This window comes from Pelobates fuscus, chromosome 1, assembly GCF_036172605.1.
Source record: "Pelobates fuscus isolate aPelFus1 chromosome 1, aPelFus1.pri, whole genome shotgun sequence".
Taxonomy (NCBI): domain Eukaryota; kingdom Metazoa; phylum Chordata; class Amphibia; order Anura; family Pelobatidae; genus Pelobates; species Pelobates fuscus.
The window spans coordinates 161,574,928-161,598,370 of record NC_086317.1 but is presented as its reverse complement, the minus strand read 5'-3'; the positions used below and the strand labels follow the sequence as shown (position 1 = coordinate 161,598,370).

The 23,443-nt window shown below is 37.8% G+C and overlaps 1 protein-coding gene across 5 annotated transcripts in view; it reads right to left on the bottom strand.

Annotated features, from left to right (window-relative positions):
* Positions 1-7,576: 7,576 nt before the first annotated feature.
* Positions 7,577-23,443, bottom strand: part of LOC134608562 (retinoblastoma-binding protein 5) — a 33,625-nt gene continuing 17,758 nt past the window's right edge. The window contains exons 12-14 of one of the 5 annotated variants that reach the window (XM_063451463.1): positions 16,420-16,664; positions 15,924-16,105; positions 7,577-8,204 (exon numbers count right to left, since the gene is read on the bottom strand). In XM_063451463.1, coding sequence (XP_063307533.1) covers positions 7,854-8,204; positions 15,924-16,105; positions 16,420-16,664 — 778 coding nt within the window. In that variant the 3' untranslated portion in view covers positions 7,577-7,853. Of the gene's footprint in view, positions 8,205-15,913; positions 16,106-16,419; positions 16,665-23,443 lie in introns of all 5 variants that reach the window. The other 4 variants (XM_063451473.1, XM_063451480.1, XM_063451490.1 and 1 more) reach the window with 4 other exon arrangements.

The window sequence follows — 23,443 nt, the reverse complement described above, 5'->3', positions numbered from 1 at the left end:
GCGGCAAAGCAAAAGCCCCAAAAAAGATGCAGGGTCTGTTCTAAGAGGGGGCAGAGAAAAGACAGTGTATATTACTGTCCTGATTGCCCTGGACAGCCTGGACTCTGCATTGGCGACTGTTTCAAACGATACCACACGCTGGCCCATTTTTAATTTATTTTTTAACATTTGCCATTCAGTTTTTTTTTTTTATGTCTTTTTCTTTTGGGGGGGGGGGGGGGTTGTTACATTTACCCCGTGCATGGGGGGCATGGGTGTCCTTAGGAGGCCTCGCAGAAAACAACCTGGGGTGTTTTCTTGCAATAACCAACAGCGGGCTCTCCTAAATCACAGTCAAAAAGCGGTGTGCGTGTGTAAAATTGAGGATTGAACAGTTACCTCCACACACGTTCTTCAACTTGTTTTATCTTTTGTCTGGCTAAAAAAAAAGTTGCATCAAAGCACTCCACATACATGCAATACCTCGGGGTGTCTACGTTTCAAGTATGTACCCTTTCCTGGCGATATATAAAACTGGGGTATGTGATAAGCCCCAAGCTAAAGATAGGCCTATCAGAAGACATACTCTCAATTTCAACTCAAATGGCAAGTCATACAATTGTAACCGTACCTTCCCAAAATCCTGGCAGACCTATGCATGGGGGGGGGCATGGGTGTCCTTAGGAGGCCTCGCAGAAAACAACCCGGGGTGTTTTCTTGCAATAACCAACAGCGGGCTCTCCTAAATCACAGTCAAAAAGCGGTGTGCGTGTGTAAAATTGAGGATTGAAGAGTTACCTCCACACACGTTCTTCAACTTGTTTTATCTTTTGTCTGGCTAAAAAAAAGTTGCATCAAAGCACTCCACATACATGCAATACCTCGGGGTGTCTACGTTTCAAGTATGTACCCTTTTGTGGCGATATATAAAACTGGGGTATGTGATAAGCCCCAAGCTAAAGATAGGCCTATCAGAAGACATACTCTCAATTTCAACTCAAATGGCAAGTCATACAATTGTAACCGTGCCTTCCCAAAATCCTGGCAGACCTATGCATGGGGGGGCATGGGTGTCCTTAGGAGGCCTCGCAGAAAACAACCCGGGGTGTTTTCTAGCAATAACCAACAACGGGCTCTCCTAAATCACAGTCAAAAAGCGGTGTGCGTGTGTAAAATTGAGGATTGAACAGTTACCTCCACACACGTTCTTCAACTACTGTGGGGTGTAAACTTTTCAAATATATGCACGCTCCTGGCAAGAAAATACATTGGGATATCTGATAAGGCCCTCAAAAGCAAGATAGGCAAACAAGATATATAAAATTTGAAAAACGCATATCAGACATTTTGCTTTGCACCCCCGCAGTGAACCCGACAAACGTATGCATGAGTGTTATCGCTGTACTCGGGAGATGATGCCAAGTACATATTGGGGTGTCCTTTGGCAGTAACACCTAACAGGAGCTTAGAATCTATGCACAAAGTAGAATGTGTGAGTGAAAAATAACACCACAAAAACGTTTGACAGAGACTGGTGGTAGAATTAGTGCATGTAAAGTGTTGAAATGCCCTAGGGTGTGAACTTTTCAAAAACATACAGTTTGACGGAGGAGAATTACATTGGCCGGCTTCAGACACGTTCCAACTGGGACATGGGTGCATGATGGCCAGCTGTGTTTTTTTTTGTTTTTTTTTATCATATTTTACTTTTTTTTATTCTAGTAAATTATATGATATGATGAAAATAATGGTATCTTTAGAATGAACATTTAATAGCGAGAAAAATGGTATATAATATGTATGGGTACAGTAAATGTGTAAGAGGCAAATTACATCTAAACACACCCACTGCAGAAATGTAAAAAGAGCCCTGGTCCTGAACGGTAATACAATTGAAAAATGGCCTGGTCACTAAGGGGTTAAATGGACACTTCACATTCTTTATAACATTACAAACAACACACTATTATAGAGAAACCAATACCCATATTTTGCTTATGTCACGAAGTTGATGTCAATAAAGTTATCTGAACTTATTGCTTGGTATGTGAGTGATTATGCTGGCGTACTAGAATTGAAGCATGCCGAAGAAGTAATTCGAAATAATTTATATTATAAAGAAGTAGAAGTTGGGGTATGAAGATTATTCAGACAAGAAAAGAGGTTTGCATCACAAGGAAATAGGAAATTGCTTTCAGGGGCAAGGAACTGGTATAGGCCTACACCGAGGACAGACTGCAAACTGTCAGTGGAACAAACTTAAGGATTGGAGGTCTAAAACCAGATGCTTGAGAGCCGTTGTGATGATATAGATTTTCAATAGTCTCGGTTTTAATTATTTTAAAAATACTGCACTATATTATTTACATATTTTCTTTTTCAGTGCATATGTACCAAGATGTGAGTATTTAGTTATATATAAGAGTACTGCACATGAAGGTGTCAGTCTCTTGCACTTAAAATATATCTGAATCACACTGGTGTCTACTCACAAGAAGCCAAAATGGTTGTACACAGTTTAGTTGTCATAATTTGGCAGTTTTAATCCATTTGGTGATTCACAAAAGGCACATTGTTATTTTATTCAAATTTGGCCTTTTGTTTGGCTGTACATACATACAGGTTTTTTCTGTTGAGAATCTCCAGATAACAGTGATTTAATTATTCACAGGCAGCCAAATTGCTGAAGAATTACGCTGTGTAAAGTTGGCTCTCCATGTTTTTAAAAGGTGAATGAAAATGCCCCATTTGTTAACACTGATTTGTGCCACAAAAACAAATGTTTGTGCTGAATTGTGCCGCACAAATGAACGTTTGCCGCTTTTGTTCCGGAGATATTGTGCATTAGATTTCTCAAACGATGCCTGCTTTACACCCCATGTTATTAACTTTTAAAAACATTTGCCATTTGCGCCTCTTTCCTTTCAGAGATATTGTGCATTATATATTTATCAGAATTTGCCCACTTTGTATCCCATGTTATTAAATTGTAAAAACAAACACACTATCTAACCTAGATGGGTAATTAACCCCTTCAGGAGTGAGCCAGGTGTACACATTCTGATCAAAACAAAATGTAAACAAAACCTGGAATTTGACTATTATGTCTGTTCAACCATTATTCAACGCTTTCATATTAACCCCTTCAGGACGGAGTCAATAGTGCACGTTCTGATCAAAACAAAACAAAAACTGGAATTTGCGCTATATGTCTGTTCACCCGTAGTTCTCCTCTTTCAAATTATATGCACCCACACTTATTATATATCATTTTGTTCAGGAGAAACAGGGCTTTAATCTATCATTAACTATTCATATATGGAACATAATTTATTATGAATAAAATTAAAAAAAATGTGAGAAAATTAGATTTTTTTTAAAAATTTGCATTTCCGTCTGCCATTTTAACTGTGAATGTCATAACACTGTTCAGCAATGTCTCACGAGTACAACAGTACCCTCCATTAACAGGTTTTATGTTTTGGAAAGTTACAGGGTCAAATATAGAACATTCCATTTTCAAATTGAAATTTTCCAGATTAGTAATGTTACCTTTGAGACGGTGTGGTAGCCCAGGAATGAACATTACCCCCATAATGGCATAGCATTTGAAAAAGTAGACAAGCCAAGGTATTGAAAGTGGGGTATGTTTAGTCTTTTTTAGTAGCCACTTAGTCACAAACACTGGCCAAAGTTAGCGTTCATATTTGTTTTTGTGTGAAAAAAAGCAAAAAATGAATATTTGGCCAGTGTTTGTGACTAAGTGGCTACTAAGAAAGACTGGACATACCCCACTTGCAATACCTCAGGTTGTCTACTTTTGCAAATGGTATGCCATCATGGGGGTAATTCTCATTCCTGGGCTACCATACGCTCTCAAAGGCAACATAACCAATCTGGCAAATTTCAATGTGAAAAAAATGAAATGCAAGCCTTATATGTGACTCTCTAACTTTCCAAAACACCATAAAACCTGTACATGGGGGGTACTGTTATTCTCGGGAGACTTCACTAAACACAAATATTAGTGTTTTAAAACAGTAAAACATATTACAACAATAATATACACCATAAAAGTGCCGTTCACTTGTAAAAAATGCGAAAAACGTCACCTTTACTTAAAATATCATCGTTGTAATACAATTTACCAGTTTGAAACACTAATATTTGAGTTCAGCGAAGTCTCCCGAGTAAAACAGTACCCCCTATGTACAGGTTTTATGGTGTCTTGGAGAGTTACAGGGTCAAATATAGTGCTTGCGAATTAAATTCTCTGCACTTTCTCCCTGTGTTGTCAGGCATGTCAATCAAATTTTAATTAATCAAATCACATAATTACGTTAAAAGATTATTTAAATATACACGTAGAATTTTAATATATGCATTTATAGGTATTTAAATTCTACGCGTATACTAATGTAATTATATGTATTTATCTATATATATATATTTGCGGTTATTTGTATTTTATATATAGATAGATATATATAGAATGTCATTCTAAGTGTATTTTGTTACCGATATATATATATATTAATAACAAAATACAGTTAGAATGAAATTACATATGCATATATAATTTATATTAAATTTAGTTTCAATATTTTATTGATTTTATTATTTTATTTATTTATTATTTTAATTATACGTATTTATATATAATATATATATGTACATCTATTATATATATATACATATTATATATATGTAACGTCATTCTAAGTGTATTTTAATATTAATATACACTTAGAATGACGTTACATATATATAATATGTATATATATATTATATATATACATATTTTATATATATATATATTTAATATATATATATATTTAATATTAAAATACACTTAGAATGACGTTACATATATATAATATGTATATATATTATATATATATACATATATATACATATATATATATATATATATATATATATATATATATATATATATATATAAATATATTTATTTTATTTTTACACATGTCTAATTTTTTTTTTTTTTACACCTCCTACCAGCAGGGGGACTGTCTGATATTTCAGACAGTCCCCCTGCTGGCAGATCCACAGCCAGCTATAGGGGGCCATGTGATCGCTCTTTGAGAGCGATCACATGGCCCCCGGGGGCCTCATTTGCCGGAAGGGGGCTGCCTGGGCTCTCAGGCAGCCCCTCAGAAGAGGATCGCGGCGGAGGTAAGTACACCTCTCTTCTTGGGGGCTTAAGCCGTTACGGCGTACCATGCCGTCGCAACGGCTTTAAAGCCCATTTAATGCGTGACGGCATGGTACGCCATAACGGCGTTAAGGGGTTAAGTGCAACCACATATATATATTTTATTTTATTCAGGAGAAATAGGGCTTTCATTTCACATCAAATATTTAGCTATGAAACATCATTTAATATGAATAAAATATTTTAAAAAATGTGAACAATTAAAAAATGTTTTAGTTCTGCATGCCACTTTAATTGTGAATGTCATAATACAGTTTGCTTTTACTGCAATAAAAATACAAATATTTGTATTCAGTGATGTCTCACACGTTAAACAGGACCCCCATGTATAGGTTGTGTGTTTTGGAAAGTTACAGGGTCAAATGTTACATGTTAAATTTTTTTTAGTTTTTACAGATTAAAATTCACCAGATTGGTTACGTTGCCTTTGAGACTGCATGGTAGCCCAGGAATAAGAATTACTTCTATAAAAGTAGACAACCCAAAATGTTACAAAATGTCCAGACTTTTCTTTAGTAGCCACTAGTGTCACAAACACTGGCCAAAATTAGTGTTCAAATAATGTTTTTGCATTTTTCACACACTAACTTTGGCCAGCGTTCGTGACTAAGTGGCTACTAAAAAATACTGGACATACCCCATTTGTAATACCTTGGGTTGTCTACTTTTGCAAATGGTATGCCATGATGGGGGTAATTTTCATTCCTGGGCTACCATTTGGTTTCAAACGCAACATAACCAGTCTGGCAAATTTCAATATGTATGAACTGAAAAATGTAATGTGCTATATTTGACCCTGTAACTTTCCAAAACACCATAAAACCTGTACATTGGGCGTACTGTTCATGCAACATTGCTGAATACAAATGCGTACTTTATTGCAGTAACAGACAACAGAATTGTGACATTCACAATTAAAATGGCATGCAGAACTAAAAAAATAACATTTCTTAATTTCTTATTATATTTTATTCATTTTAAATTGTTTAATATACTAATATTTGATGCGAAATGAAAGCCCTGTTTCTCCTGAACAAAATGATATGATAAGTGTGGGTGCACGCAACACACGCTGTATGGATTACCACTAGTGATGGAGACCTATGCAGAAAGCAGCACACCTTACTAGAATTGCAAAACATCTGGAGATCTACTTTTGGATACCCCTGTGGTGGAGCATCATCTGACCCCATTTCCAGCGCCACATGGGTCCGCTTCTGCTGGCTCTACCCTTCACCTCCTTGGCTGACATAATCAGAACTGATTATCTCAGCCATGGAGGCAGGGGGTGGATGCAAACTCTGCCATGGCCACACAGTATCTCATCAGAGATGCAGTGAATCAATGCATCTCTATGGGCAAAGTTCGGCATCTCCATGCTGTAATGTAAACACGGCCTTTCTCTGAAAAGGCAGTGTTTACAGCAAAAGGCCTGCAGAGACTGAATATATTTATTAGAACAACTACAGCTGTAGTTGTTCTGGTGACTATAGTGTCCCTTTAATATGACAACGTTTGGGGATTTTTTATCCACACATTTGATCATAAGAACGATAAGAAATATTAATGTTGTAACTTAGTTTTATTATTCTATATTAATTAAAATATTAATATTTAATCCACGGCAAGCAGTTCACATTTTCTGCACATTATGAACTTCATTTCCCATAAGCCTCCCAAAGCAGGGGTTAATGAGCGATTTTTCATACTCCATTTAAATAATGGAAAATCCAGGATTGAGTGAGACCTTATTAGTTAATTCCTAGTCTGGGCAAAGCTCACTGCAGAAAGCTGAAAACTGAGTGCATTTTTTAAAAAAATGTTATTAAAATATACAATACCTTAAAAGAACACTCCAAGCAATATGAATACTACAGCCTACTTTAGTGGTTATGGTGTCAGATTTGGCATTGTGCCTTGCCAATGTCAGTAATCAAATGTTTGAGAACAGTTTGAAACCTACCTGGAGTCAAACGGGTGCCCGCTACAACCTGCCCGACACCTGGGAGCTCCGGCACTAAGCTAGACCTGGTAGTGCTGGGAGGTATGAATTGGCTGAAAGCACTTACAAAAGCTTTCATGTTTGGCAACTGACCATGGACCATGAAAGAGCACAAGGTACTCTAAACACTACAACGAGCTTTAGTGGTTAGGGTGCTTGGATTGTTCCATTAAAAATTGAAAGTCAGCTCCAGCCTGAATGTTATTTAATGCAGCATTGTTAGAATTCTTACCATTATGACGGTGGTATATTTGCTTCCCTGAAAAATATGGATTCAAATTTATGCACAGATGTGATCATACATAACTCTAGGAAGAACAAGCAATTCAAAATGTCATTTCATAAAGCTGGACAGAAAATTAGACAAAAAAAAAAAGGCAGTTTTATTTCCCCAGAGGTTAGGGTAGAACTGAAATCCATGGGATCAACAATATATCTACACATAAAAATGAACGATTAAACAAACAATGTAATAAAAAAGGCCAGGTAACGTTAATTTATTCTTTCCCAATAGATGTGCAGCATAACCTAGTTGGTTTAGCTATTCTATTAGGATTGGGCACATCTTTTGATGTACTTTAAGTGACAATTGTTAAGCAGAAAATGTCTACATACAAGAGCCTAAAACGTTACTGTTCAAAAGGAAATAAAATAAGGGGACACAAAAAAAAAGTATAAAAATAGAAGAAGTTTTTTTTCTTTTCTCCTCATGACACAAAAGTCTAGAACATGATTAACATGAGTTGACTGTAAAAGTGATACATTTATCAAATATTCACAAAACAGCTGCCTCCGTCCATTATTATTAGAGGACAACAACGCAACACTGTTATCAGACAGTTCTGAGTGGGACATTCCCATGTCACGGTTAAAAAGATGTTGAATCTGTAAAATGTCCAATATGCTGTCCATGGGGGGTCCAGTGAAAGCCCATGTATGACGTACATAGCTTGAATGGTTACAGGAGATCTGAGATGGCACTGCCTCCTGAAAGAGATATAAGAAAACATTGTTACAAAAGAGATTGGAAACAAAAAAGGTTTGGAAGGGATGAAGCAGCCAAAGCAAAGCATACAATTAAATTAACACACATGGTGACAGCAAACACAGATGCAGGTGTCTAGGATGCAATATTACAAACTGTATTCTGCAGATCCTTCATTCCAGGCCCATTAGAGACCCCTACAGCCTAATGTGCTTTGAGGACAGGTGAAATGACTAAAAAGATACAGCCACCAGAAAAGTGGTGACAAAAGTATGCTAATATGGGTTACAGAGACATGGCTAAGTTCGGGAAACTAAAACACTAACATAAATTGTGACAGAATACTGCCACCATGTCGCAAGTATAGAGATTAGATTTTTGAAAAAATTGAAAAGTTGTTTTATCCCCAATGCACTTAGATATCCTTGCATATAAAGTATACCAAAGTTCTTAAATTATATTCTTATAAAGGTCAGATAAATGCAAACTTTAGGACTAGATTAGGTTAGACAATAACAAATATTACAAAATAATATTTAGTGTGGCACATATCTGTATTATTGCTGTTGATCCAAAATAAACTGACAAAGCAACTGGGAAATTAACCCCTTTAGGACACAGCTCCAGAAGCTGGACATACCCTTAAGGGCACAAGCATTTTTTGCGGGTTCAACTGCAATTTGCATCGCTCTCATTTATTGTACCAACATATATTATACAATTTTAGAAGTTGGTATGTTTGTCTTTGAAGTTTAATACCCATTGCAGAAAAAACAAAATTGCCACAGAAAAGTATATATTTATATAAAGTAGACATCACAGGCTATTTAACTAAGGTTATTTTGACAATTTTTACGTGGCCATTTCGCCGCCAATCTCTGCTAAATATTGGAGTAAAATTGTGTTTTTTCTCTATTTTTGCATATTCACATATAACAAGGTTTTTGTAATGTGTATTTCGTAAAGCTAGTGTGTGCTATCCCTGTACAGATCCCCATATTGTGTTCAGCTACATCTGCTGAGTACAACGATAGCCCAATTGTATACCTTTGCCCCTATTCTGTGAAGCTACAATACTATATAGGAGACCATGCTATTTCAGTTTCTATAGTTGGAATTTTCATAGATGGTCAGATGTCTGAATTTGTGGCATTATAGCCATTTGACTGTTCAAATAACCCCACAAAGGCCTTCCATTTGAGAAAGCAGACACTCCAGGGTATCTTATTAGGCATATATTATACCTTAACTTGCCACCATTTTTTTTTTACCAATTTTTTAAAATTTTGTGGTGAGAAAAAAACAATTAAAATTATTTACATACATATTGCATTTTCGCTGGGTATTTCGTACATTTAATAAGTGCCACTGTCAGAAATTCCCCCTAACTATGCTCAGTTACCTCTTCGGAGTAAAACAATATACACAATGTATGACCTAGTCACTATTTTGTGAAGTTACAGTGCTGTAAAAGAGACGTGACAAGTTCAGGTTTTTAAGTGTGAATTTACATGGATGGTTTTAATGGGTCTGTATTCTATTTTGAAATATGTTAGCAGGCTGCTTTTTCCAACTACCCCAAAAAGGCATACTATTTCTTAAAGAAGACACCCAAGGGTATTTCAAAAAGCAAATTTTGAACCTTAGCGTGGGATCATTTTTCCGCTAGCTTGTATCAAGTGTAGTGGTAATAAGCATTTATTCTGCCCTTTTTGACACACACACAGTGAGTTTGTACTGTATATTTAGCAAACCTTATGTGTGCTACGGTTTTATACTTCATATGTTGCCTGAGATACAGCCATTTAAGTTTAAATTTTTCCGCTGGGTCCATGCCCCACTTTGCAATTTAATAGGTTGTGTTTTCCAATTACTTCACAAAGGCATACCATTTCCGAAAGAAGACACCCCAGGGTGTTTCAAAAGGCATATTTTACATATTTTAAACTTTAGCGTGGTATAATTTTTTCACTAGCCTGTACCAAGTGTAGAGGTAATACGTAATTGTTAAGTTTTCTAAACTTTTTTACCTTTTAAAGTTTTTTTTCACTTTTTTAGCTTTTAACAACTTATTTACTGTTTTAAAACTTTGTTTAAACTTTTCAAAAGTTTTACTGTTAACCCCTAACTAGCCTAACAGTAAATCCCCCAATTTCCCCGCTAACTTCTACCCACCCTAGCTAAATAAATATATTACAAATATTTAAGTACCGTATATACTCGAGTATAAGCCGAGTTTTTCAGCAAATTTTTTGTGCTGAAAAACCCCAACTCGGCTTATACTCGAGTCAATAGTCTGTATTATGGCAATTTGCATTGCCATAATACAGACTGGGGCTGTAGAGAGCGTTACTTACCTCTCCTGCAGCTCCTGTCAGCTTCCTCCTCCTCCGCGCCGTCCGTTCAGCACCTCGGTCAGCTCCCACTGTAAGTCTCGCGAGAGCCATGGCTCTCGCGAGACTTACAGTGTGAGCTGATAGAGGAGCTGACCGGACCGGCGCAGAGGAGGAGGAAGCTGACAGGAGCTGCAGGAGAGGTAAGTAACGCTCTCTGCAGCCCCCACAGCCCCCCCACTGAACTGCCACTGGACCACCAGGGAAGGAGCCCCCCTCCCTGCTATGTATAAAGCAGGGAGGGGGGACGAAAAAAAAAATATTACAAATAAAATAAAAAAATAAATATATAAAAAATAAATAATAATAATTAAATAAAATAATACAAATGAATCATAAAAAAATATTAAAATAATTAAAAAAAAAAATAAAAAAATTGCCCACTCCCCACCAAGGCTCTGCAACACACACACACACACACACACACACTGCATTCATACACACACTGCACACATACTCATACACACACACACACACTGCATTCATACACACACTGCACACATACTCATACACACACACACACACTGCATACATACACACACTGCACACATACTCATACACACACACACACGCTGCACTCATACACACACGCTGCACTCATACACACACTGTAAATAAATATTCAATTAATATAATTTTTTTAGGATCTAATTTTATTTAGAAATTTACCAGTAGCTGCTGCGTTTCCCACCCTAGTCTTATACTCGAGTCAATAAGTTTTCCCAGTTTTCTGGGGTAAAATTAGGGGCCTCTGCTTATATTCGGGTCGGCTTATACTCGAGTATATACGGTAACTAAATAAATTTAGCCCCAATAGGTACCAAGACCACTTCATCTCAATGAAGTGGTCTGGGTGCCATGTGTCCCCTGCTTAACCCTGCAGGAACAGCAATGTTATCTTTGCAGGGTTAACCTGCATCTATTGGCTGCCATACTGACCGTCACTAGAGGAGCTTATGTAAAATAGCACAGTAAAACTCATTTTTTTTATTTTAACCAAATAGCCTCAGAGGCCATAGTGTAAGTGCACTAGTCTACCAATGCTTTCCTATAGTAAAGCAGTGGATTCGCTGAGATCATTGATCCTGACCAACGAGGCAGAGCTTCACCAAGAAGACTGGTGTGTCGAGGGAGAAAAAGTAAAATATAATTTTTAATCCTAGCAGTGCTGGCCTGTTCACCTAAATTGTGACCAGAGCACTATAGCATTACAAATACATAACTCTAATGTTTCTGTAAGCATAAAAAATAATTGGGTACATCAAACGCATTGTTTAACCCAATAGTTTGTGTGTGTGGAGTTTAAAAACTCATTGACCTCACAATAATGTAACTTGGATCTACAATCATCCTCTCTACATTATCTTGTAAACCTGGCGTACCTTGAACTATAAACTAGAAAGTATTACAGTTATTACAAGTATGAAAATGGTATGCTATGGAGGAATCAGGAGCAATTCCTCAAAGGCAATTATATTTTCACAAATTCGACCAACATATTGAATGGGTAAGGCAGTGGCTGAGTGACAGGAAACCGACTGTTGTAGTCAATGGAGTATATTCGAAGCATGGTCTTGTCACGAGTGGGGTACCTCAGGGATCTGTACTTGGGCCCATTCTCTTTAATATTTTTATTAGTGATATTGCAGAAGGTCTTGATGGTAAGGTATGTCTTTTTGCTGATGATACTAAGATATGTAACAGGGTTGATGTTCCCGGAGGGATAAGCCAAATGGTAAATGATTTCGGTAAATTAGAAAAATGGTCAGAGTTGTGGCAACTGACATTTAATGTGGATAACTGCAAGATAATGCATCTTGGACGTAAAAACCCAAGGACAGAGTATAGAATATGTGATAGAGTCCTAACCTCAACATCTGAGGAAAGGGATTTAGGGGTAATTATTTTTAAGATGACTTAAAGGTAGGCAGACAATGTAATAAAGCAGGAAATGCTAGCAGAATGCTTGGTTGTATGCTTGGTTGTATGGGGAGAGGCATTAGCAGGAGAAACAGGGAAGTGCTCATGCCATTGTACAGAACACTGGTGAGACCTCACTTGGAGGATTGTACGCAGTACTGGAGACCATTTCTCCAGAAGGATATTGATACTTTAGAGAGAGTTCAGAGAAGGGCTACTAAACTGGTTCATGGATTGTAGGATAAAACTTACAAGTATAGCTTGGAGGAAAAACGAGACAGGGGGATAGTGTAGAAACATTTAAATACATAAAGGGAATCAACACAGTAAATGAGACTATATATTTAAAAGAAAAACTACCACAACAAGAGGACATAGTCTTAAACTGGAGGGGCAAAGGTTTAAAAATAATATCAGGAAGCATTACTTTACTGAGAGGGTAGTGGTAAAGGTTAACACAGCTAAGGAGTTTAAGCATGCGTGAGATAGGCATAAGAGTATCCTAGAATTAATATAAGGCCAGGGACTAATGAAAGTATTTATAAAATTGGGAAGACTAGATGGGCCGAATGGTTCTTATCTGCCGTCACATTTTATGATTTGGGCATGTTTGACATGTTAATTAATACATAAATGAGCTAGGCATTACAATTAGTGGACTGTGTGATGTGATAATTCCTACTGGACACAAAACAAAGGTATTACCAACTTTCAGTACAGAACAGACTTTGCATCGGATCGCCCCACACCTAAACATGAATGCATAGCGAAGTCATGTTGGTTTCTCTGTCATCTAAGTGCTCAAACAGACACTATCGGCTAACAAAAATTGAACAGTTAGGGTCTGTTTCAGTGTGTATCACCCTATGAGATTTTATATTTCTAGAGGATTCAGAGGAGTCATGGGGAATACAGCTTTTCAGGAAGAGTATACTTATTTAATTTATACATTTTCACTGGTTGTAATATTGAGTTTCACTTTAGTTTGTGTTTAAACATTGTGCTTTTTGTAATCATAGATTGTTTACTAAACACTCCTTACAAAACAACGTGGTTTTCTTACCTTGCACGGTGAACGTTAGATCCAAAAGTTAAATGGTACACTGGTTAGGCTCAAATGTAAATTTCAAATTCATGTAATTAGAATTGCAACAATCAAAAAAAGAATGCATGGAAATGAGTGGTAGAACCACACAAAGTAAAGATTGTTTTCAAACTTATTTAACATTTTTTTCATAGTCACAAAATACAAATAAGTCAAGACAAGAGACATGAAAGTAGGCCATTGTAATCACAAACCATCTTCACAAAAAGTTACACCATGCAAACTAGCACCATAACACAGCTACCACATAACTATATCCAAATGAGTGAGGTGGCAGTTGGCCTTCAAATGCAACATTATCCTGTTACTTTGGGCCAAATGGGTGCTTGTAAAAAATAATATCAGACACACAAGTGAATCTTTCCACCAGCCCATATAGAGGTTGCCACATGATGAAGCAAACTTAGCTCCCATTGCAAGCCTACATATCTGTGGAGGTCAACACTCCATCAAACAAGAAAAACATTGTCATGCAACGAATACCAAATCTAATCCAAAATGAATAACATAAGATGCTTGTCCCACTTGGAATATCGATCCAAATGGTACTGAATAGATAAAATACCATTCTAATGGAAAATACATCAATATATTAAAGGTGACATGCAAATCCAGATGCCCACTCAATGTTGGACAAAATCCTTAGCACATGTTTTGTGTCACATAATATGAAAAGAAACGCAAATAATTTTGCCATGCAGCATGACAACTGCAAAAAACACACACAAAAAAGCTACCACTGAGAGACACACTCAAGTTCTAAGGAGTCCATTAATATGCAGGCACTAGGGGGAGCTCAAACTCCATCTTTGAAGATCATTGGCTCTCTTTAGAAATGTAGATTTGGGAAATAATGTGTGCACACACACACCAGCTCAGAAAGAGCAGGAATCGAGGCAGAGCTTTACAAAGTCCTGAGGTTCAATGAATAACATATATTTCAGTTTAAAACAAAGCAGGAATACATGTAATTCTGAAGACTTTGGAAGCTGCCTCATGGAGGATTGTTCAAAAGCGTTACTATGGTCACATATAAGGCTCCTGTTTGCATTTATAGGGGTTCTCTAAGCATCACAACCTCTAAAGCTCAGTGCAGTAGATATAAAGCAAAGAACCTCCATTTAACCTCAAATAGTTTATGCAGTTTAAAAAAACAAACAAACAAAAAAAAAAACACAACAACAAAAAAAATAAAACTGGGCTTTTCCAATGCCTAGTGCAGTCTCTCAGCATTCACCTTTTATCTTTGGGTGGGTGGCCATCATGGCTTAGGCTTAGTGCACTCCACAACTGCCACCCAATGTTGTACATGGTTTGCTCATTTCTAAAAGTTTTATAGAGTAAATTTACAATGTCACTTGTGACCTAACACACTTCACAAATATAAGAATGGATCTGAAGCTGGGAAACGTGTAGATATTATCAATATGTGCATACTTACACAAATTCACTGTAAAGGGTCTTAAATGTAAAAACATATGTGCTGTATACAAAACCCAATGTCAAACTTGACTGTTCCTGTAAATACTGTGCTACATTTAACCTGCTTCAAATACAGAAAGCTTTCTGGATACTTTGGCTAAAGTAAGAAGTGCTGGAACGACTGATAGTTTAAGTAAAATCTCCTTAAAAATAGACCACTAACAGAAAGTAATATATTTTTCTATTGACCTCCCTGTTTATGAAACATAAAACCTTACCTTTTTAATCAATTAGATCACACCTTCTATAGCATAGCATAATCCCAAAACTGATGCAAAGCTTTCTATTTCTACAAAACAGTTGGGCATGTTTACGGGCTAAAACAAAACACCTGCCATCACATTAAGAGGAACGATTTGCTGCAATCAAGAAGGAGCAGGGATAAAGTGCTAGTCTTAATCCGATCACAGATGAGATAGAGGAACACTTTAAGGCCCAGTATTAGTATTCTCAATCTTTTTCTAAAGTCCCAAATTGTATACATATTTGTGATAAACACAACCAATTTCTAAAAATCTTTATATTAATTTTGCTCCTCAGATTTCTAGATTTTAAAAAACTAAAGCCTTGCACACGCACACATAAAATGATTTTTTCTATTATCAAAATTACGTTTGCACAAAACATACGTAAAATTAACATAAAGCATAAAAAAGCATAAGCAAACCTAAAGAATCAAACTCATGTCTGGGAGCCTGTTTCCTAGCTTTGTGTTCCTTGAGCCTTTCCTACCTGGTGTGAAAGGATTAAGAGCGGCGTGCAAGGGAATGATGCCAGCAGGAAGCCAAAGCCACGGAAGCAAAGGGCTTACCTGTCAACACCTGGGGGAGCTCACTTGGAGCTTTGCCTTTCATTGCGGCTTCCATAGGTAAGCCCCTGTCCCCCTTGCAGGTTTTCGGTTTAAATGGAGAGTCCCTCTCTTTACCTTTAGCTCCTTTTGGGCGTCCTGACTGTTTCTTCTTGGATTTACTGTCCCCCTTCACGCCTAGCAGTGGGTGTACTTCTGCAAGAGATTGTGGAGAAAAAAAAAATACAATCATTGAGTCAGAAAGCAAGCCAAAGATTAACAGTTAATGTGTGCTGCAATACAGAGAGTAAAAAAAAAATAAAAAAAAAAAGACGACACTAGGTTACTACTTATAAGCATGATATTTTAATTTATTCTTAAATAAAAAGTTCATAATAGATTGCATTTTTAAAAAATATATATATAACTCAATTGTTTTTTTTCCAGGACTATAGGTTCCCTTTAAAGGATTTCACAATTTCACATTGTTAATTTTTGGGGTTCTAATGTATTCCAGCTTGTAAACTCACCATCGTTAGGCACTCCTTGAAGCTCAATCGTCGTCGTTTTTGGTTTCTTCTTTGGAGGTTGAACACCATCAGAGGAGGCCTGCCTTTTTTTCTCTGTGTTTGTTCCTTCTTCAGTCACAGATGTCTGCACTGCATCTGGAGGAGGCCCATATGGGTTCTCCTCTGGGTCCTCAACTTCAGGAGCAATGGGAAGGTATAACAATGCCTTGGTGTCCTCCAGTTCTTCATCGCTGCAACGAAACATGCTTCACTTTTCATCATAACTGTGCCTAAGCAGCATAATTAAATACACACTACTTTGCCACAAGATAATTATTTAACCTATACACAAGATAATTATGTAATCTATATCTAAATGGTGTATATGGAGAAGGAGAAAAAGAAAGCAACATTCAATCAAGTATAACGTGAACTCAACTTCTAATCTTGATATTCCTTTACATATACGGACATGTTTTCTGTGTCATGTCAAAGATTAGAAATACTCATATGAAGTATCATACAAAACTTGAATAGGAAGACATACACACTGTAGCAATACAAAGAGTGACACAGAAGGAAGTCACCTTCACAAACTCTGCGGGAACACCAGACATGACAGAGGTGGAAAGAATATTTACATTAACAATCAAAAGAATACTCTTCCTTGAAAAATGTTTTCATGATTAGCCTTTAACACTTTAATGACATTTATACATGTCACTACATCCCAGCTATAGAGGACTTTAAAGAAACACTATAGCGTCAGGAACACGTGTAGTCCTGACCCTGTAAAAACACAATTTAGGTTGCCCGCCTACCCTTAACCCCTTTAGCAATAGTTAAAACGTACTTTTTTTTTTTTCCAGCGCCATGTGGGTCTGCCAGGGCTTGCCTTGCTCCCGATCTACCTCTTTGGCTGACATAGTCAGAATTGATGATTTCAGCCAATCCAATGCTTTCAGATAGAGAAAGCATTGGATTGGCTGAGATCACCAAAGAGCCGGGATGAGGGCAGGGTGAAAGGCCGGCCAGTCCAATCAGCATCTCGCAATTAAATGCCTATGAATAAATTCCAGTGTGAGTAGGATTAAATTCCCTCAAATATAGATTAGCTGGGGACATGCAAAGCCAGTGAACCACTCATGCATCTCTTCCTGAGTTGTGTTTCAAAGCTGTTGTATAAGGCAAAAAAACTCCAAGAAATTCATGTTTAAAATGGAATGAGGTAAAAATGTGATTCTTTGTTTAACTAATTTGCATATACCCACCCAAAATCCCTTGCAGTAGTAACATCACTGAAAAATTGGAATTTCTATAGGAAAAGCAAGTCTTATGGCTTGACTGGTGTGCAGATCTATGTTTAGTCAAAGTATTGACTATCCACTGACTTCAGGTGGAAAGAGTTTTAAATCACTATTTTCCCCATCATAACTTTCTTGGTATATATATATATATATATATATATATATATATATATATATATATATATATATATATATATATATATATATATATATATATATATACCAAGAAAGTTATGATGGGGAAAATAGTGATTTAAAACTCTTTCCACCTGAAGTCAGTGGATAGTCAATATATATATATATATATATATATAGAAAGACACTGTAGTCACCAAAACAACTTTAGCTAAATTAAGCTGTTTTGGTGTATAGATCATGCCCCTGAAGCGTCATGTCTCAATTCTCTCCTATTTAGGAGTTAAAGGATCACTGTAGGGTCAGGAACACAAACATAGCCCCCCTCGGCCCCTCATGCCCCCACAAATATAGCAGAATCTTACTGTATTCAAGCCAGAAGCTGTAGAGCCGCATGCGGTTTGCCTCAAAAAAAAAAAAAAAGCAGTCTGCTGACATCAGAAGTGGTAACCTGATCCAATCACAATGCTTCCCCATAGGATTGGCTGAGACTGACAAAGAGGCAGATCAGGGGCAGAGCCAGCAAGATTGAAACACAGCCCTGGCTAATCAGCATCGCCTTTATAGAGATTAATTGAATCAATGAATGTCTATGAGGAAAGTTCAGTGTCTGCATGCAGAGGGAGGAGATACTGAATGTTTGGATGCATTTTAGGCAGCCATAACCCAGGAAGGATCTCTAACAGCTATCTGAGGAATGGCCAGTGAAGTTATAACTAGGCTGTAATGTAAACACTGCATTTTCTCTGAAAAGACAGTGTTTACAGCAAAAAGCCTTAAGGTAATGATTCTATTCACCAAAACAAATTCTGTTGATCCAAAATAAGGCAAAAAAAAAAAAAACAGTTTGAAGCACTTCCAATTTTGCAACAAGCTAGGAAAAATTTCTTGTTGACCCCAGAATGGCAGTCAGATTTATCCTTGGATCAAGCAGTTATTACCTTACATTGAAAGCTTATATCCTTGAATATTCTGCTTTTGCAAGTATGCATCTAGTAGCTGTTTTAACATCTGTATGGACTCTGATAAAACCACTTCTTCAGGCAGAGAATTCCACATCCTTATTGTTCTTACAGTTATCATATCCCTCTCAGGAAACTAAATAGGTTTAAATTTGTTAACCTTCCTTGATAGCTGATATGTTCCAATCCTTTTATTAATTTTGTAGCCCCCCTCTGCACTTTTTCTAGTGCCATAATGTCCTTCTTTAGAACAGTTGCCCAAAATTGCACAGCATATTCAATATGTGGTCTTACCAGTGATTTATAAAGAGGCTAAATTATATTCTCATCCCTTTTTCATGCATGACAATACCTTACTGGCCTTAGCCACTGCTGGTTGACATTGCACATTGTTCAATAGTTTGTTGTCTATAACAATTCCCAAGTCCTTTTTGTGTGTTGTTATCCCTAATTCGCTTCCATTAAGGGTATATGTTGCTTGTGTATTCTTTACGACGAAGTTCATGACTTTGCATTTTTCAACATTAAATTTCATCTGCCATTTGAGTGCCCAGTCCCCCAATCTATCTAAATCCCTCTGCGGCAAAGTAATATCTTGCTCACATTGTATTATTTTATAGAGTTTTGTGTCATCTGCCAACACTGACACATGACTTTCAATGCTTTTTTCATGATCATTTATAAACATGTTACATAGAAGGGGTCCCAGAACAGAACCATGAGGGATACCACATGCAACCTCTGTCCAGCTTTAAAATTTACCATTAATGACAACTCTGTGTACTCTATTTTTAAGCCAATGTTCTACCCAAGAACAAGCATTTTCACCTAGACCGATTTCCTTGAGTTTGAACACTAATCTATTGTGTCTTAATTAAATGTAACTCTTTATCACACTTCACTTCATGACCACTCACCCTCATCTTACAACTTTTTCTCCCCTTCTTGTTTTCCGTCCCCAAATTATCCTACTTTTCCCTCCTCTTTTTCCTTCATCCACCCCATTTCCATCCTCTTTTTGTTAACCATATCCATTTTTTCCCCAGTCTACCTCCTGTCTTGAGTGGATAATTAAAAACTGATGCAAACCACCAACAAGCTGGATCATGCCCTGACAGGCCTTATTATCAGCTCATTTCTTTATTATAAGCCCTTTTTTCTTCATTGTTTACAGGTTCTCATTTTTCTTGCATGAAAATATATTGCATGATGTGGAGAGCAATTTCTATATACATTAATGTCAAATTAACTGAATTGAAAAGTTGTTTCATTCTGTATTATGAATATTGGACTCTTTCTTTCTGTTTCTACAATAAAATTTGAATTTAACTCAAATACAGTAACACAACAACTTCCACAGCTCTATATCCAAAACAGAATTCATATACATCCATGTATTACACGTAGTGTGGTGTTAAAGGGACACTCTGTTACATAGATTCTGCATCTTTTGTCGAACAATGTAAAAAAAATTTCAGATAAGCATTGGATTTAATGCTTCTCGATAAGAAGCATCAGATTTGCAAAGTGTCCCCAAGTGCCTGTCTATAATAGCAGGGTGCGGGACCAGTCATCTATACAATAACATTTACATTACAAGTAATAACATTTGTTTTTAATGTGAGATTGTTTCCTTAAACATTGCTCTCTCTAGTATTCCACCAGTACTGGGAGTAAGTGTGCCCAAAGTACACTGTTATCTGCAAGTTACACAGTGTAGAAGATTATGCCACTCTTAGACAAAACAAAAGTCTAATAAGTACCAATATTGCAAAGATGTTATAGGAACCGCACTCAATCCCAGCAGCCACCGGTGCTCTGGAACAGGACCAGCAATCCCAACACGTTAAGGCAACAAAGAAATTCCCAGGCACTCAGAGTGTTAAAGCCGCCGGCAGATTTAATGAAACAAAAAAAGTGTATTTTTTAAGTGTATTTAAAAGTGTATTTTTTTTTAAGTGTATATTTAGCAAGTAATGCCAAGGAAAAGGTCAAACAATAATTCACTTAAGTGAAAGTCATTAACATGAATCATTAACACAAAATATACAGATCATTTAATGTTGTCATTATTTATTCTACAGTCCCCTGTGATTCAGCGTTGCTTTGCATGTTTTATACATTATAGTAAGCCTTATTGAGCAGATTGCCTGGGGTCACAGGGGTTATGTTTATTTTGAGCTGTAAATCGAATAACTTGTTCGCGTGCATGTTCACCTGGTGCCGTTCGTGTGTTTGAGCATACGAACTGGAATTTACTTTGGACTTGTAAATTGTATAGCCTGTTCATGCGCATGTCCGCGCGTTCACTTGGTGCCGTTCGTGTGTTTAAACATATAAACGGTTATTTGGTTAGCACTTACGTGGCTCTGTAGGAGGGGCGTTCCTTTTGCGTTCCAGAAGCCCTTCTGCGTTCCATCTAACTGGAAATGATTTCTAAGCGCCCTAACAGGCGTTTATTCACTGTAGATTTCTTTTTTATACCTTTATCATCAACTTTTGTCTCTCCCTTCTTTGGCACATAGGGGTAAGTTATGGATTGTTGCATATAGTGTATCTATAGAAATATTTTTGCATGATCTGTATATTTTGTGTTAATGATACATGTTAATGACTTTCACTTAAGTGAATTATGTTTCCTTGGCATTACTTGCTATATATACACTTATGTTTGTTTTGTGGTGTTAGCTTGAAAAAGGCCTCTTAGAAGGTCGAAACGTTGCTGCTTTTTTTGTTTCATTAAATCTGCCTGCAGCTTTAACACTCTGAGTGCCAGGGAATTTCTTTGTTGCCTTAATAAGAACTAATGGCGTGCTTGGCACTTCCTGTACTTTAACTGATGGCACTCTGCACTTCACTATCTCCAAATAAATAAAGTCATTAACTGCAACAAGACAAAGCAGTTAATTTACATTTCTTAATCAGCAATAACATGAGATTTGTGGTTAGTGATCACACGCATAAGAATATCTGATCATCTCGGAGTTAGCATTAGTGAATGCTGGCAGAGTTGGTTCTCCTCACTCCTCCCTCCTTCCTCACTGTGAGCAGCCATGAATAAAATGTATTATAGTCCGAGATAATGTCCCCAAAGCTGTAAAGTTATTTTTCTTTCTTTTTTTTTTTTTTTAAATTCTTTATTTTTGTAGTGCACGAAAATAAGACAGGTAAGCTTGAGGTGCCCCAAAAGCAATCCTCAGGGATTTCCCACGCTTAACATGCGGGGTATACGATTAACTGGCACAATTTTTTTTGTTTTATCAGGCTAAATTAATGTAACGTTAAAGCAACAGTCGAAATGTAAATATATTATACAAACAGGCTTGGTTCATGTGTGAATTATGTGAAAATCAACATAGATAGTACAGGTAGTGTAATACAACGCTAGCTAGTTAGCTAGTACATATGTATCTGTGGAAGTTAGACAGTTCGCTTATATGTTATAACCTGCTAGGGTAGCGTCGCTTATAATTATATTAGTTGCGCTTACGTTTATAAATATGCAGTTTGCATTTAGTGTGCTATGAAAAGCTAGTGGAAGCAGCATTATGTGATGTAATGCAAACCAGCATTGATGGCACATGCCTAATTTGCGCAATAAACAACAAACAAATGAAAATCAAAATGGGGCAGAGTAGTGCTAAGTGTAAGTAAACAGGTGTGATGAGTCTGACATGCAGTGAGCTTTGGGAGGAGAGAGTCTCTGCATTGTGTGCAGGGTCTTGGGCCGTGAGCCTCACCACGCATCTGTCCATATTGCCTCAGCCGATGCCCGTCCTGGAGGCCATCTCTGTATCTCCGTTTCGGGAGTCCGTTTTAGTGCGTCTCTTTTTGGTGTGCTGTCTCACAGTCGCTTGCGTTGTGGCCGCTGTTGAGAAGAGGCGCCCGGTGCTGCACTGATAGCCGGGTTTAAGGTCAGGCACTTTATTTGTGTGCGTCGCTGGGTTTGTGGTCTTGGTATTGCTTGTGTGCAGATGGATGCGTGAGCCCGAGAGGCCTGGTGCCGAGTCCTGCCGCGAGGCCCTCCGGTGTCTATGGTGCCTGACGGCCATCTTGGATGCTCGGTGTGCCTGCTTGTAGTACCTGCGTCGCGCTGCTGGTCGTATCCAGGAGGCCACCATTAGATCCGCTTGGCGGAGAGTCACCCCTCGACTTTGCAGTGCTGCCCTGAGGCCAGCGCAGGTCCTGTCAAATATCTCTATTGGGGATGTGTGCGCCTCTGGGCATGTGCTCCGCTTTCTCCTCTTAGGTCGGGCGGCCATATTGGCTGTACCTCGTGGGTCTGTTGCCCCTTCATTGCTCGTGGCTGGTATGCCCATGTTCCATGCTGGTCCATGCGTCCAGAGGGGACCGGGATGTCCCCCACCGGTCCAGAGGGGGGGGGGGGTACTCTGAGGTAAGATCGCTTGTGGGCTCTGGCCGAGAGGGGAGCGGCCGTCTCCCCCCTGCCTCAGCCCCATTAGGCCGCATTGAGATCTCTGCGTTCCCGGGGTCTGCAGACACCAGGGTGGTGTCGATTTGCTCAGCGGGGCACCCCCGACGTGGGTGGTGCACCCTCTGGTGAGTGTGGGCTTGGTAGTCTGCGTTGTGACCCCCGGGTTCTGCCTGCCGGTTCGGAGCTCGTGGCTGGTGCGTCCGCTC